A 16,102-nucleotide genomic window follows, 5' to 3' on the forward strand; every position below is an offset into this window, starting at 1 on the left:
CCTTCATGTTCTCTTTCACTCCATCCATAAATCTCCTCTTTGGTCTTCCTCTAGGTATCTTTCCTGGCAGGTCCATCCTCAGCATCCTTCTACCGATGTATTCAGTGTCTCTCCTCTGTACATGTCCAAACCATCTCAATCTGGCTTCTCGGACTTTATCTCCTACACATCTGACATGAACTGTTCCTCTGATGTATTCATTTCTGATCTTATCCATCCTTGTCACTCCCAAAGAGAACCTCAACATCTTCATCTCTGCTACCTCCAGCTCTGCCTCTTGCCTCTTTGTCATTGCCACTGTCTCTAAACCGAACAGCATTGCTGGTCTCACTACTGTCTTGTGCACCTTTCCCTTCATTCTTGCTGATACTCTTTTATCACACATCACACCTGACCCTTTTCTCCACCCAGTCCACCCTGCTTGGACATGTTTCTTCACTTCTTTTCCACATTCACCATTGTTCTGGACTGTTGACCCTAAGTACTTAAAATCTTTCACTTCCTTTATTTTTGTTCCCTGTAACCTCATGTCTCCACTTGGGTCTCTCTCGTTCACACACACGTATTCTGTCTTGCTACGGCTAACCTTCATTCCTCTCCTTTCCAGGGCAAGCCTTCATCTCTCGAGATTTTCCTCCACCTGTTCTCTGCTCTCACCACAGATCACAATGTCATCTGCAAACATCATAGTCCATGGAGATTCCTGTCTAACCTCATCTGTTAACCTGTCCATCACCACAGCAAATAGGAAAGGGCTCAGATCCTTGGTGAAGTCCCACTTCCACCTTGAACTCCTCTGTCACTCCTACAGCACACCTCACCACAGTCTTACAGCTATAACACATGTCCTTCACCACTCTAACATATTTCTCTGTTACTCTAGACTTCCTCATGCAGTACAAGAGCTCCTCTCTTGGAATCCTGTCATATGCTTTCTCTAGGTCTACAAAAACACAATGCAACTCCCTCTGACATTCTCTGTACTTTTCTATCAACATCCGCAAAGCAAAGATTGAATCTGTAGTACATTTGCACAGTGCTATTATACCAATTCAGTTCCCAGTGTGTCAGGAACTCGTGAAACTTATTTAGAAATGTGGACTGTGTATGCTTACTTTAGCACTGGGGACTGTTCTGCTGCGACATGTTTAGCATTGAAATAATAGCTTAGACTCGAGTAGCTTCGCTAATAAGCTATCTCCTTTTAGTACAACTTGAACACAATAGTCATTTCCCAGCATCCCACCAAATCATTTTCTGAAGTAGAAATTAAATTCCAGTTAGCCAAGAGAAGCAGCTTTGTTGTCCATCGCTGTTGTTTGCGGACGTCTCTTGTGTTACAGATTAACAGGTGTTCTGTCAATACAAAGGTTTCAGCTCAAGACTTTTGTATGTAAAAAAAGCTGCTGTTAATTGCATTGATAATTTTAAACGGGTTAAAATTTCTATGTAATTAATTATTCTAAGTTAAACGTCAAAGTATCAGCCCTATAAAAACTCATCAAAAAGTCTGTCCTTTACCTTCACTCACCTCCTTTTTTTTTTTTTTTTTTATATTGGATTATATATTTTCAATTAACTGTAAGTAAAAACATGTACTTACAGATAAGTACATAGATCCAAACTATGATTTGCTTTTTGGGGGATTGTTTCTTATTACATTTGGCTGCTTATCTTCAGCTTCAGATTTTGCACGGTCTGGTCTTTCAGTGAGGTCACATTTAAAATCTGTGGGAATTTACATTATTTATCTTCTTTCTACTTTTTTTATTCCTCACAACACATACTACACCTCTTGACGTCTCTGTAGATGAACCATCTTATTGTAAAGGTTGCAGCCAACATGAGCAGCACTTTTTGTACTGTCAGTTTCATCTACTGTAAATGCTTGCATCAAATAATAAAACTTGTACAACAATTTTTTAGTTATACAATCTCAAATTATTCCAGCCAGCAGGCTGGAGCTGTGCTGCTGCTGTTGGACCTCCTAACTTTGGGCCTGGCAGCCTCACTGTTCCTCTTTACAAACTTTTTCCCCCCATCTTGCACTGAGCTGAACACTTAACAGGTCTTCAGTGTAACCACCAATATGCCTGGCATACCCATTACATCATGTGGTGCTGGATCCTGACATTCTTTTAGCCGTTTACAAAACAATACGGCACTCGTCTCCATTTGTACATGACCTGAGTTAAAAATGAATCTGCAAAGAAGTTTCTAATAAGGAATTTTAACCTTTAAAACATGAAATTGTTGTTTGAAAACTGCTTTTTGTATTTACTAATACTAATTTATAATTAAAATACTTTTGGCACATTTTACAAAAAATAATTGTAAGCAAAACATGGGGACATGGAATGTTGCCGCAAAAAAAGAATCACCCAACTATGATTGATTGAACAGTGGCGCAGTTGGTAGAGCTGTTGCCTTGCAGCAAGAAGGTTCTGGGTTCGATTCCCGGCCCCGGTCTTTCTGCATGGAGTTTGCATGTTCTCCCTGTGCATGCGTGGGTTTTCTCCGGGTACTCCGGTTTCCTCCCACAGTCCAAAAACATGACTGTCAGGTTAATTGGTCTGTCTAAATTGCCCCTAGGTGTGAGTGTGTGTGTGTGTGCATGGTTGTGTGTCCTGTGTGTCTCTGTGTTGCCCTGTGACAGACTGGCGACCTGTCCAGGGTGACCCCGCCTCTCGCCCGGCACGCTAGCTGGAGATAGGCACCAGCAACCCTCCTGACCCCACTGAGGGACAAGGGTGAAAGAAAATGGATGGATGGATGGATGAATGGATGGAAAATCTCAGCACAGAAAAATTTTCAAAAACTGTAACATGCTATAATGGTAACAAGAAATAAACAACCCTGGTATAGTTTAACCTTTTGGAATCTTTTTATGCTGTACATATATGAACCTAAAACCGGATCCAAGATTAAAGTCAAATATCTTCCAAAGAAAATAAAAGCATTGCTTGCGATGTGACCAAATCGTATAAAACTTGGTATTGACCTGGCTGGCAGATTTATAAAGATGGATGTGACAGTGGAGAATTTGGTGTTGGAGGGTTATGAGTGGAAATAGATGGGGTTAGCAGCTCTCCGGTGTAATAAAAGAAATGAAAGTAGTAATAGACTCTCAGTGAATTCCATTAGGGACACACTGACACTACACAAGCCATTCATTATAATGATGCTGTGAAGTGAGATATTTCATTGTGAGGACCCAAAGCCTGGTGTTAAAGGGGACACTGAGGGATGGGTGGAGCACAAAGGTCTGCCTCTGCTGCATTAACTGCCGTTCTCTTCTGTTTCTATGGAGATTTGAGGCTTTTCAGCCAATCAATCAATAGGAGCATGCTTTTCATCCTTCATCAGGCGGCCTTGAGCTTTTCTGTGTAATCGGAGACGGGCGGAGAGCCCATTGAAATCTTGTGTTTGAAATTGTGTACGACTTTCCAGCAGTATGCTGAAAGCGAGTGCAAATGGATTTGTAATCTAAGCAGCATGTTTGCACCAAATTGAGTTTTTTTTTTTTAGAATGCACATTTGTCACACAGCAACAGCATTTGCTGTTATTTACACTGCCTCCCCCACCTATTTGTCACGTTTCAATAGATTTTCTAATAAAATGTAATTTTCAGTGACTATGTCTGTTAAATGAATGGTCTCCTTCGTGCAGGTGGAAAAGGAGGAAAGAAGAAAAAAACCAAGGCTGGATCTAAACCTCCCAAAGCTAATGGCTCCAACTGGGCCAATGTTCCCCTGCCCCCTCCCCCGATTCACCCTCTACCTGGCACAGAGATGGACCTGTATCCCAATGAGCACCATGACGGAGGAGGGTAAGCGTGCGAACAGCGCCGGTAGATACAGCAAATATGTTTTCAGTTGATCAAAAAAAAGAAAAAAATAATGTTTTTAGGGTAAGTTTCACATCAAAACCAAGTGTTTAAGTGTATGCATCATGAATAATAACCAATTATTGCAGTTTATTTTAGTGTATCCTAATTAGCGACCATTTTAATTTCATTGCTCCATGTAGTTGCTTATTTTTTCAGTGCCTTTTTTTTCTTTTTATAAGCAGTGTCAAAATGTTTCTTTGTTCAACAAAATGCCTCAATTCAGTTTATTTATAAATCGCCAATTCATAATAAATGTCTGCACTTTGCAGAAACAAAAATTCTAAGTTTCCTTGTAAATTTTAATGTAAGATACTAAAATACAGAAAAATAAATAGCAAGCGCAATTGAGCATAGAGTTAGAAAATTAGAGCTTTTAACAGCAAAGCATATGGCTTACCCCCATGTTTTATCAACACGTTGCCATTTTACCTTGTTTTTTTTACCATTTTGTTTCTGTAAAACATCGTTGCATACCCATACACTTCAGCAATTATGTTTTAAGCTGCAGTTACACTGTTTCTTATCTTCCAATCAATATTGGAGAATTGAAAACAGAAAACCCAGGACTAAACATAACATGAAGGGTATTTGTTACACAGACCTCTAGGAGGTTCTGAGCATCTGTTGACATGCAGGTTCTGAATAGCATGTTTATTGGGATCAAGGGTGTAGAATGTGCAGCAATTGTTTGCATAATGTCTCCTGACAATACCTTGCTGAAATTGAAACAGATCTCTGTAACATGCCTGCATGATGACGGTACTGCACCGTGCATATTTAGAGTATAAGGCAGACAGTTGAAGGAAGCTGTCACTTTTAGACATTTAAATTACCGTATTTTCCCCACTATAAGGCGCACCGGATTATAAGGCGCACCTTAAATGAATGGCTTATTTTAAAACCTTTTTCATATATAAGGCGCACCGCATTATAATGCGCATAGAATAGACGCTACAGTAGAGGCTGGAGTTACGTTATGCAACCAATATGCTGCACTAAAGGGAATGTCAACAAAACAGTCCAACTCCGGTCGGCGAGGAGAGCCTTCCGCGACTGGGCCAGGGCGTGGCCGGACGATGGTCACCCTTCTCTGTTCCGCACAGCATGTTTGTGGAGAACGTGGTGCTAAATGACCTGCAGACGACCTGATTCTAGACGGTCGGTAGGTAGATAGGTCAGCAGATAGATTACAAACCAGTGTTCTGACAACTATCCCAGCATGCACTACGCTCTTCTTCTTCTACAGGCGAAAATGAAGTCGGCGGCTGCTTACCGTAGTTGCTAGATCTGTTGTGGCTCAATATTGGTCCAATAAGGCGCACCGGATGATAAGGTGCACTGTCGGCTTTTGAGGAAATTGAAGGTTTTTAGGTGCACATTATAGTGCGGAAAATATGGTAGTTGAAGTGTATTCAAGCACCTCATACAGATTTCACTTTATACTAACAGAAGCTAATTTAGCTGGTTCAAAGTGTCCCTCTTTTTGGTGCATGAGGTGCTGCCTCCTCTAACCTCCTTTTCCAATCTGGGAGTCATCTGATTTAATAGGCTATCTGGCAAATGAAGAGTCTCCTCGACTGTAAATCTGAGGCTGCTCTTAATGGCAGCAGATTAAACCCGTTATGTCCTATGGCATGTGCGGCGACAAATTTCTTTAATGAACATTTTTCTTTATGGCTTGTATTATTTCATTACGTATAAGCACAGCTATGAGGAAATGAAGCCTGACAAGCACTATAATTTTACTCAAACCAGTCATATAACAAACCCATTCTTAAGTTCTACAAGGTCACAGAGGTTCATGTTTGTGCAGAGATTGTTTTCTTGTAATCAGAAAATGCTTTCCGTGGATTCATTTTTGTAAAATACAAATCTCTTGGCTGGGTGATTTCCGTTCTTACCTCAGGTATGAGAATGACACCTGGGGCCCACCCATGCCTGTGCAGACATACCTTCATCAAGGCATGGAAGATGAGCTGGAAGAGGAGGAGGAAAGGGTTCCCACGCCACCCATACGAGGAGTGGCCTCCTCACCGGCTGCCGTCTCTTTTGGACAGCAGTCCACAGCCACCCTCACCCCGTCTCCCCGGGATGAGATGCAGCCCATGCTCCAGGCCCATCTGGATGAGCTGACCAGAGCATACCAACTGGACATGGCTAAACAGACATGGTACATTTGCATGCACTGACCTATATACTGTGCTGAATTGATGTCATGTTTTCTATACCAGTGGTCCCCAAGCCCCCGGTCCATGGACCGGTACTAGTCCGTGGACCAATTGGCACCGGGCCGCGCAAGAAATAATTCAATATTTCTGTTTTATGTATTATTTGAGTCTGGAGGATCTTTTATTTTGAAAATATTTTAACCGGATTCTTTCGGTTACTTGCGCGCCAACGCTGAGCCCACAAGCAGCAAAATGAGTAAGAAACAGATCAGATGTCTTTGGAAAGTTTCTTTGCGAAGGGGAAAAGGCCCAGAGAAGAGACAAGAAAATGGATTTATCCCGGACCGGTAGGTGAGTCCCACATTACAAGCCCGCTCTGCGTAACATGCGGCGACCGGCTGCTAATGAGGCAATGAAACTTCAAACTGCTTCGCCACGTAGAGACCTAGCAGGCTGTGGATATAAGCAACACTTCGGRTGTCATTGTCTCTCATCACTCCCAGATGGGACCATCTCGTTGCAGAGAAACAAGCTCAGGGCTCCCATTAGTCATTATCGTGAGTTAAAATTTTCACGAAAGAAAAATGTTTGTTTTTGTGGCGCATCTGTATCTTACTTTGACGGGATATGTAAACGTTACCATAGCGACCAGAGTCAGAGAGCGTTTGGGCAGTGGTCGAGAGGAGATGAGTAGAGCTTGTGAGTCTTAAGTCTGGTTTAGATGACAAGATTTAAGAATTGTCGGCCGATTCTCCAAATCTCTGTGACCACAGAGTTGATAAAAGTGCCTCTGCCGTGTGGCTGGAGAAACGAACCGATTCCTGTCACGAACATCACAATTCCAGAAGAAACTCCACAAAACTCCCAACATAGCATACAGGAATTTAGAATAACCAAACACGGATGACGATGTAGAAGCAATAGTGATAATTTATGGACTCATTTTAAGAGATAAAAGACGTAACAAAAAGAAAAGGCGGTGGATAAAAGACGACGGGAGCAGCCGCTCTGTTTGCTGCACTATGATTTGGAGGTGACTGTGTTTTTTCATAGTTAACATTTTTAACTGAATAAACATATAATAATGACCTTTACATATAATAATAAACATTTCCACATATCATCTCCAAAATCCACCGGACTCACAGTTGCGCGATATGTCAGCTCTTTGGGATTCCCCTTTGTTCTTACGTCATCACGCTTTCTGATTGGTTACCTGTCACATTCAGCAGGTTGTATTCTCGTTCCCAGTCTGGGAAAACCCCATAGGCTGCGATAAAAAGGCTAAGACAACCTAAATTGGGTATATCCAGGATTTAGCGGGAATACCAGCATGCAGAAGCCTTATCTGATGGTTCACGCCCCCACCCCGTAACTACACAAGATCACAGTTGGCTAGCTAACTGGATAGTGAATGTATTTAGGTAACCACATGGTATTTTTTGGCAGTTGAAACAGGTAATTTACTTTCAAAATGCCTCGCGCAGATTCTGCTTGCTTGTTTTTGCAAGTGTTAACTTTTATTCAGCTGTTTTTCCACACATGAACTCTGTGTCATGGATACAAACCCATTAATCATTCAACTTTAATAGGCCCATGCTACCACTCTAAGCAACAACTACATTTGGTTACTCCAACAGACACAATTTCTTGCCCAGTTTACTTCTTTACTTCCCCTACACACATACATTCTGGATTCCATTGTTGTTGTGCTCATGCAAGTCAGATGAAGGCCATGCTTCATTCTGTCATCGACGCCGAGATAACCAGAGACTGGCATTCATTCATAATCGTGAAGCGGGCTGTGATGTGGGGGTTGGGGGAATCAGGGATGCCTTGTCAGGAAGACGATGTCATGTTACCCAGTAATGACTATGTTGGTTAGAGAGCATCTCTGACAACCCCAGAGGGCCAGTAATTACAACCAATTCCCACTGCAAACTGCGTCAAACACTTTGCACTCCCTCTAACAAATGCGGCTGTCAGCCACTAAGGTGACAGCCATGTGTTGACAAGCCGCCGAGAAGGATGCCTTCGTATCATCCACGCATGCCTTCACAAGGTCATTGTGTTAGCATGCAAGCTGACCTTTGGAATTAGCGGATTTGTTTAAAGTTGTTCAACCGTTGATGTGAGGCAAGCCTCGAACAATAACTTTACGTCTTGCCTTTAGCACCAGAATAGCAGAATTTTTGTACTCCGCTATATTCACCTAATCTATGAAGTTTCCCTTCCCAGGCACATGCAGGGAGGCTCTCTTCCTCCCTTGGCACCAGCTCCGCCAGTGGGCTATGTGTCGAGCACAATGGTTTCCGACCTGGAGACTGACCTGCAAGACGAGGAGGAAGAGGAGGACGAGGATGAGGATGAGGGCTACGGAGCCAGACATCCCCGCGGTCTCGAGCACACACCAGGGTCTAGCATGGACAACCTGGACAGCTCTATAACAGGTAGGTTGGTTACCATCAAAAAATACTGTTTTTGATTGGACCCACATTATTAATTAGGAAGATTATTTTTGCTTTTTAATGCCATTGTTCTACAGTTGGTCTTCTGTACATTTTTTTGGGTCTTTTTTTTTTTTTTTTACATGAATTTGCTTACTGGTGTAGCCCTGTCCAATTTTTGAGCACTTCTGGCAGACTGTTGGGAATTACAATTATTATTTCTAAAATAGAGATAAGAAAGTCCATGAATTTTAAAGAGGATAGTGAGAGGGGATGTGACAGGAAAGAGGAAGACAGGGAAGGGTGGGGGGTAATGGACGTGATTTAACTGGCACCCGAGTCCAGAGCCGGCGCCACCCGTATCTTCCCAATAAGATTTTAAATAAATTTCACGTGCAGCATATTTGATTCCAGACCAGTGGCAGCATTACCATTTTTTACAATTCAGTGAAAACTTTTACAGCCCTCTGCCGGTGTTGGATTTAGGGGGAGAGGTGGATGAAGGGCACATCACTGCAGAGCCAGGTTCTGGTCTGCTGGCTGGTCACTATCCTCCACTGACGGAAAGCACAGTTCCACTATAAGGGGCCGCTAAAGAGCTCAATGGAGCTAAAAAACAAACTGGAAGGAAACAAAATGAAATGATCAGTTTATATGCATCTTTATGTGCTGTTTTAACACATATGGCACAACTTTCATTGTAATGGAACTAGAATGATGAGAAACAAATAGCACCATTTCAGTTACATTTATTATTGAAAGGGCAATTCTTTTGGATTCAAATTACATTTTTACACTGAGACCAACTTATACAGCATCCGCTGTCAAACTTTATGTATGGATTTTGGTGAAATGATTGAAAATGCTGTTATGGTTAACAGCATGGTGGATTACGAAGCAGGGCGTGTGGGAATGCATTATAAATGTATTATAATGTTATATATATATATTAGTCTTATAGTTTGACTAAAACAGCATTACTCAAACAGCAGCCTCCATGTATTAGCTTTGAAATGTTCAAAGGCTAATACATGGATATCCCAGCATTTTCTTTTTAATGGGATAGAGATTAAAAGCTGAAATGGTAAATGTTAAAAACTTGGTCAGTACCAACCAATCAGATCCAGGAGGAGGGTCTTAGTGCTGTCAGTGTGCAAATGGTGGAGAAACAACTTAATGCTACAGGAAAACTGTTTATCTGCTGTCATCAGTGGTCATGCTAAATACCTTTAGCATTCACTGCAGCTGTAGCATAGAAGAGCAAGGGGGAAAGTGTGAGCAGTGCACAGAAGGGTATTAGCACTGTTAACTCTTGTGCATACACTGTTCACATCCTCCCGTTTGCTACAGCTAAGCGGTCTTCAGTGAATGCTAAGGCCATGGATGATGGAGGATAAACAGATTTCCTGTATTATTAAGTTGTTTCTCCACCTTTAGCACAGTAAAGAGCATGTACACAAGCATGACTGACAACAATAAGACTCTCCTACTGGCTCTGATTGGTTGCTTCTGACAAGGAGGGGTGCATTTCTGCAGATAGCAGAAGGACCACAGGAAGTAGGCTACATTTTTTCACATATTATCTGCCCCATGGTTCCCGATCACAACACTGTAACAGATTTAACAAAACACAGGACGAAAAGTGGGATTTTTGACCCTGTATTCTGAAGCAAACGCAGTGTCAGAATACGCTGCGTATTCTGACGCAGCATATTCTGACGAATACGTATTCGTCAGCGTACGTATTCGTCGCTGCAAATACGTATGTATTCGTACGTATACTGTACAGATACTGTCGCAGATTGCGACAGTATGTCGCAATGTCGATTGCGACAGATACCGACAGCAATTGACAGTCTGCATTTTCAGTGTCTCACGACCCATTGGTTATGTCTTTATAAATAAACCCCGCCCCAATCATTAATATTTTTAATGCTGTATTTTAAAAATCTATGTAAAAAATAAATGCTGTATTAAAATATATTCTGTTGATATTGCTTATATGCAACATGTTCATATATGAGGAACATAAATGAGGCACAGAAGTTTTTTTCCTTTTCATTTTATTTTTTTTACTGTTTGCACACAAAATAAGACATAAATGCTTGTCCATTTCTGGACTATCTGGCTGTGTTTTTTTGTCCAAACATGATCCAACACTATGTTGCATTCAAGACAGGCCCAACATTTCTCCTGTCGTGTAGACCTGATGTCTCTTCCTGTAATGTAGTCCTGATGTCACTGAGCTCCTGGTTGGGGGAACGTGGGGTCTCAACCTCACCACAGTTCATCCTGACAATGCCTCATAACCATCCTCCCAGAATGCCGCCTCCTCTGCTGCCAGTACTCTCTGCCTTCCTCCATCAGCTGTTAACACAGAACAATCATTATGAGCTACAGGCATCTTTTAGAAACTACAGTGAAATTGTTTGGCAACTTCCAGCTTAGTATGCACACATAAGACATTAAAACTAAAAAACAAAAAAACAAAACACATTATATTAATACATTCTTACAGAAAATAAAAACTTTAATGAAAAATAGAAAACACTTGGAAACAATTGAAAGAAAAAAAGAATTAAAAGCAGTTGGTAATAAATAGTAAAACATCATTCAACAAACTCTGAGGCAGATCATTTGCTTTGATGGACTTTAATAAAATCACAGTCATCATTCAAGGAATTGTGACATCTCTAGATCTTACCTGCTTCTTTCTTGAGCTACATCTGGATGACTGCCAGTAAGTCCTGGATGCAGCTGGAATACATTTTTGTGCTTTGTCAATACATAGCATAATTACATTATGTACATAAACAATATTGAAGCATAAAATATCAACATTCTAAAATAGTAGATACTCACACACAGTTGCATCTCTGTCCTCATCACGGACATCAGAACGTTCCTGAAGAGTTCTGATTGACAAATGTGACTCCCATTTTGTGGAGTGTCTGTGGAAATAAATGTAAAATTAAAAAAATATTCTAGCAAATATATCGCTTTCTCAAAAATACATAAGTAAATAAGTTAAAATTATTCTCAACCAACCATTATACAGTCGGGAATCAACGCACGTACGCCTCGCTGCACGTACTCGCTATTCATAAAAACTTTCTTACCGTGAGTTAGAGTTAGAGTCGGCGCGGTGTCATCTGTTGTTTTCCGCCGGAACATTGCTTAATATCAAAACGATACTGAAAAAGTAACTCCGTGAAATAGTATTTTTTCCACCATTTTACACAACGCACGGGCACTTTCGTTCATGTTGGATTTAGCAGTAGCACCCGTTACCACAGGTGCAAATCTTCCTCTGGAGTTTAATGGTGGCTGCTTGACCGACTATGAAAGCGCATTACTGCAATGAAAATTGACAGAAAAAAAGAATTCTAAAAAGTTATTTTATCAAAAGTTACGTGACAGTATATTTTATTTTTTATTATAATTAATTGCTAAAATGTTTTTAAATGTATATATGTTTATTTACTCAATTCTATTTTGAGCTGTCTCCTTTTTAGTTTATACAGAATATAATGATTCATCATCTGTGTTATATTTAGTGCTTAACTAACAACACTTTAAAAAAAAGAATACAAATGTTTATACTCTATAAGAAGGTATCACACACTTTCAACCATTTTGTTCTTCAATTTAAACTTTAGAGTTAAGCAACTGAATACTGATAAATCATTTGTAGTTTCTTAAGTCCTGTATTGTGATGTGGAATGGTATCACTACCACTCCAATATAGCATGACTCTGGGTCCAATATAGCATTGCAATAAAGCAATCAGTGAACATTAACATTAGTTTGAATATTATTCACAAAAATATTTTATGTACAATGAACCACTCTGGAACATGTTTTTTTATTATTATTTTTGATTAAGTTGTGCAATCACAATATAAATCTTCAGATGGGAGGAATGTCAAAGTAAGATCACGTTTAACAAAAGTCTTTTGTATGTATTCATGCATATTCTTCTTTTATATCATCAATTCAATCAAAACTAAGTTTTTTAGTGCTCCTAACACACATGTAATATATATTTTAATGGATAAGATAGATTATTGTTTTAATATTCTTTCTCCAAACATACTTCTTCATGGCATACTTCTATAACTGAACAATACATACAGACGTCTCAAAATGTGTTAAACTGTTTGGCCCATTGCACTGCAACACCAACATGTATTGACATCTTCATTTGAAGGAGTACATGTTGGAATACAGGCTTGGAATACTGAGAATGTTTAATCACAAAGTCCAGATTAGGAGACAATTTCAGAAGAGTCAACAACAACTTAGTATGCCATGAACATCTGCCTGTGATATTATAATGACCAACATTTTACATGTGCAAATGATTGGAACTTTGTCATGATGACACAACTAATGCTTTATGTAAAGCTCAGTGTTTTCACGTTGGCAGAAAAACTTCTCCTGGAAATGTGTACAGCGGTCTGCATTCCATCACACAATCTTGGATAAACTTGACAGACATGCAATGTTGACAATATATCATCAGATTTACCCTGAAAATTGTACTTTGATATGCACACTTAAGTGTTAAGGTTACATCCCTAAGTTGAGCTACGTGTGTTCAGTGCTGGATGGTGAATGTCACACTAAATTAGTTCCATTTGTGTGACTTTGTAACATTACAACATTTTCAGCATTAATGCCTGTTTTATACTTAAATCTCATTATTTCTCAATAACACTGAGGGGTTTTGGCCAGGTCCTGAGTCTAGTAAACAGGTGAACAGAAGGTAAAATGGGTTATAGCTACAACAGGAATGAGAGTCACAAGGCGGTGCTCAACAGTTTATTTGCATTTGCATGGCTCTCAGCAACTTCATTTAAATACGAAAACCTCTGCCAGGCACAAGGGGAGAGGGGTGATAAGGGAACATGGACACACAGCGTTTTTGACCATTGACAGTGCTCTACAATTTTCCACTCTGACAAAAAACCTCTTGCCGATAGCCCTCAATCTCCATGCGCACAGCAGAACTAGGTGTCAATAGCTGTCGAAAATTCCACTTTTCATCCAGTGAAATACGTAAAAAATACACGTTGTTAATAAAAGTCACATACTGCAGCTTTAAAGCTTATTGTCGTGCGTGTCCCTCTCACATAAATAAACTCAAAGTTAATTCCACACTGATCAATTTAAATGTGTTAAAATGGCCATAGCAGAAATAGCGGGTCTAAATGCTAAAACGTGACTTTCTAAGGGATGATGGAACAGCGCGTTTGTTTTGACATATGCTGCTGCGGTGACTGTGCTCAAATGTGCAGCATTTCTTCTCCGCTGTATTGCTATGAAGACAGCAATATTTCTCCTTATCTCCCCACTCGTGTGCTTCTGAGCCCATCGGTCCCTGCTCCAGGGTGAACAGAAAGGAGAGAGGACAGATAGGAGAACACCGCCGAGATTTATCGTGGCTGCCGTTTTGATGCTCAGCGAGCGAGGGAGGGCAAGAGCGAGGCTCTTGTCAGGTGTTGCTTGATAGATCTGACATTGTTTCAGTAATATGGAAATAGTTCTGTTTTCATAATGTTACACCAAAGGCTAGTAAATCAAGTGTCCTCACTAAAGCTTTGGAAAATATCCTCCATCTCCTCAGGGTTTTTTTTCTTTCTTTCTTTTTTCCTCAAGCAGTGTTTCTGCTCAGGCGATGTGTTTTTACTGTGCTCTGGGCTCATAGAGCCTATCTTTAGCTGATCAATTTAAGTCCTCAAGTTGTTTTGGGTATTGCAGAAGATTTCTTTCTTAAGCCAGTGAGATAAAAGGTATTACTTGGTTTTTGTACAGGTCGTGTAATGTAAGAGCTGTAAAACTGGGGAGACTGTTGTGGCCGATTCCATAAAGCCCCGCGAGGAGTAGTGTCCCTTCACTAGACCGCAGGTAGAGACGGCTTCTCGTCAGAGGGAATCATTTTCCCTCATAACGACATGCAGATTATGGTTTCCGTCGTCATAAATCAGTTTTAGAGGCAGGAGGGACACGGCCAGAGTTTTACTGCCCCCAAACCATCCAGTGTTTACTGGCCTTTCTCTGTCAGTGCATGGAGCGTGTAAGGAGTTAGCTGACTTTTTTTTTTTTTAGAGAGAGAGGACATTTCGGCCCATTGCTCTCATTTGAGATATGATAAAATGACAGATAGTAAAAGTTGTGGTTTGAAACATTACATTAACGGTAACTAAATGCAGGGGAAAAATATATCATGCACGTCCGTTACAATTCTTGTGACCTTTTCCATCTAATGTGATATGTGAATTTAAAAATGTAACAACGTGGTAGTTTAGGCACCCTCGAATGGTTGCCGTGGGAGATTCAAGGAAATATGCATAAACATCGTCAAATGTTCATAAAAAGAGTCAGACCACCACTGTAAGAGCAGTGTGTGATTGAAGAGGGAATAGCATTATGTTATAAAACTCCAAACAGTCAAAGATTTTCTGTCAATTTTCTTTATGAACTAAGCAGATCCAAAATCTCACTTTTCTTCAGGTGAAGCCAGTATTATATTGACTTTAATGTATGCATGAATGAGATGCAGAGAAATTGTATCCTCCTTCAGCTTTTTTTGGTACCCTTCTCTTGACTGATACATTTGGCAAGGGAGATTTTGATACTTTAAATTGCCTCTCTTTAAATGACTATTTGCCTCTTTTAGATAAAGAATGCTAAGTCAGAAAAACCCTACTAGCACAGCTGAGCTAAAAATATATATATGCGTGATTTATATATGCGATATATGCGACATAGTGGCAATTTGACAGAGACGTGTAGATTACCTACATCAAAAAGTCTTCACACCAATCTAATTAAACTGGAATGATAACATGTTGGATTGGCCTGATGTTTCAGACTAGAAGAGGTTTTCTTCTATAGAGAGTGGATCTAAGTGTGGCTGAAAAGTTGCTCTGTGATGTGATTTGCTGAGGCAGTGCTCCCTTAGCCGAGCTGGAGGACTTGGAAGCCTCAGTGCTTTGGCTGGCACTGCCAATACTTCATTATCCTCTCTATTCTTTGTGGGAGGATTGGGCCCAGTGGAATTTCTGTCTTTCTTTCTCAGAGAAAAAAAAACTCTAAAGAAAGAAATTTAAAGAAAATAGAGAGAGGATAGACAGAGTGCTCGAAGCGGCTACTCCCTCCGATATCAGTCACGGCTGCACAAAAAAAGAGAAATGGGTCATGTCAGTAGATGCACAACCTTTTGCGAGCCTGTGCAGAAGTCTTCCAATAATTCTGAGTGAATTTTCCTGCAATCAAAGTGGAAAGTTGTTGCAACTTTTGCTGCCGAAAGTGCAATTCCCCAAAGTCACATCCAGCGAAGTGGCAGCCGTCTCTTTTTAAATGAAGGAGGCCTGCAGACGGAGGGGGAAGTTGGAAAACTTTGAGGGGGGATTTCCCCAGCGTGTCTGGATATATAAACCACAGTCATCATTTTCTGCCCAATTTCAGAAGTGTTACATGTTATTTCAAAGGATAGTACAATCCAGGGGAGCAAGAGGCATTGGATTGTTGTGCGAGTCGTGTTCGCTTCAGCGTCCATCTGCTGCCACTCTTGTGAGGTGGCAGCAGACTG

General features: G+C 40.6%; 1 protein-coding gene across 9 annotated transcripts in view; it reads left to right on the plus strand.

Annotated features, from left to right (window-relative positions):
* robo2 (roundabout, axon guidance receptor, homolog 2 (Drosophila)) overlaps positions 1–16,102 on the plus strand; it is a 518,827-nt gene that overhangs the window by 488,943 nt on the left and 13,782 nt on the right. For all 9 annotated transcript variants that reach the window (XM_008424869.2, XM_008424870.2, XM_008424864.2 and 6 more), the window contains 3 exons: positions 3,671–3,830; positions 5,797–6,060; positions 8,297–8,508. In XM_008424869.2, the coding sequence (XP_008423091.1) occupies positions 3,671–3,830; positions 5,797–6,060; positions 8,297–8,508 (636 nt within the window). The remainder of the gene's footprint in view (positions 1–3,670; positions 3,831–5,796; positions 6,061–8,296; positions 8,509–16,102) is intronic.

This window comes from Poecilia reticulata, linkage group LG13, assembly GCF_000633615.1.
Source record: "Poecilia reticulata strain Guanapo linkage group LG13, Guppy_female_1.0+MT, whole genome shotgun sequence".
Classification (NCBI taxonomy): Eukaryota; Metazoa; Chordata; class Actinopteri; order Cyprinodontiformes; family Poeciliidae; genus Poecilia; species Poecilia reticulata.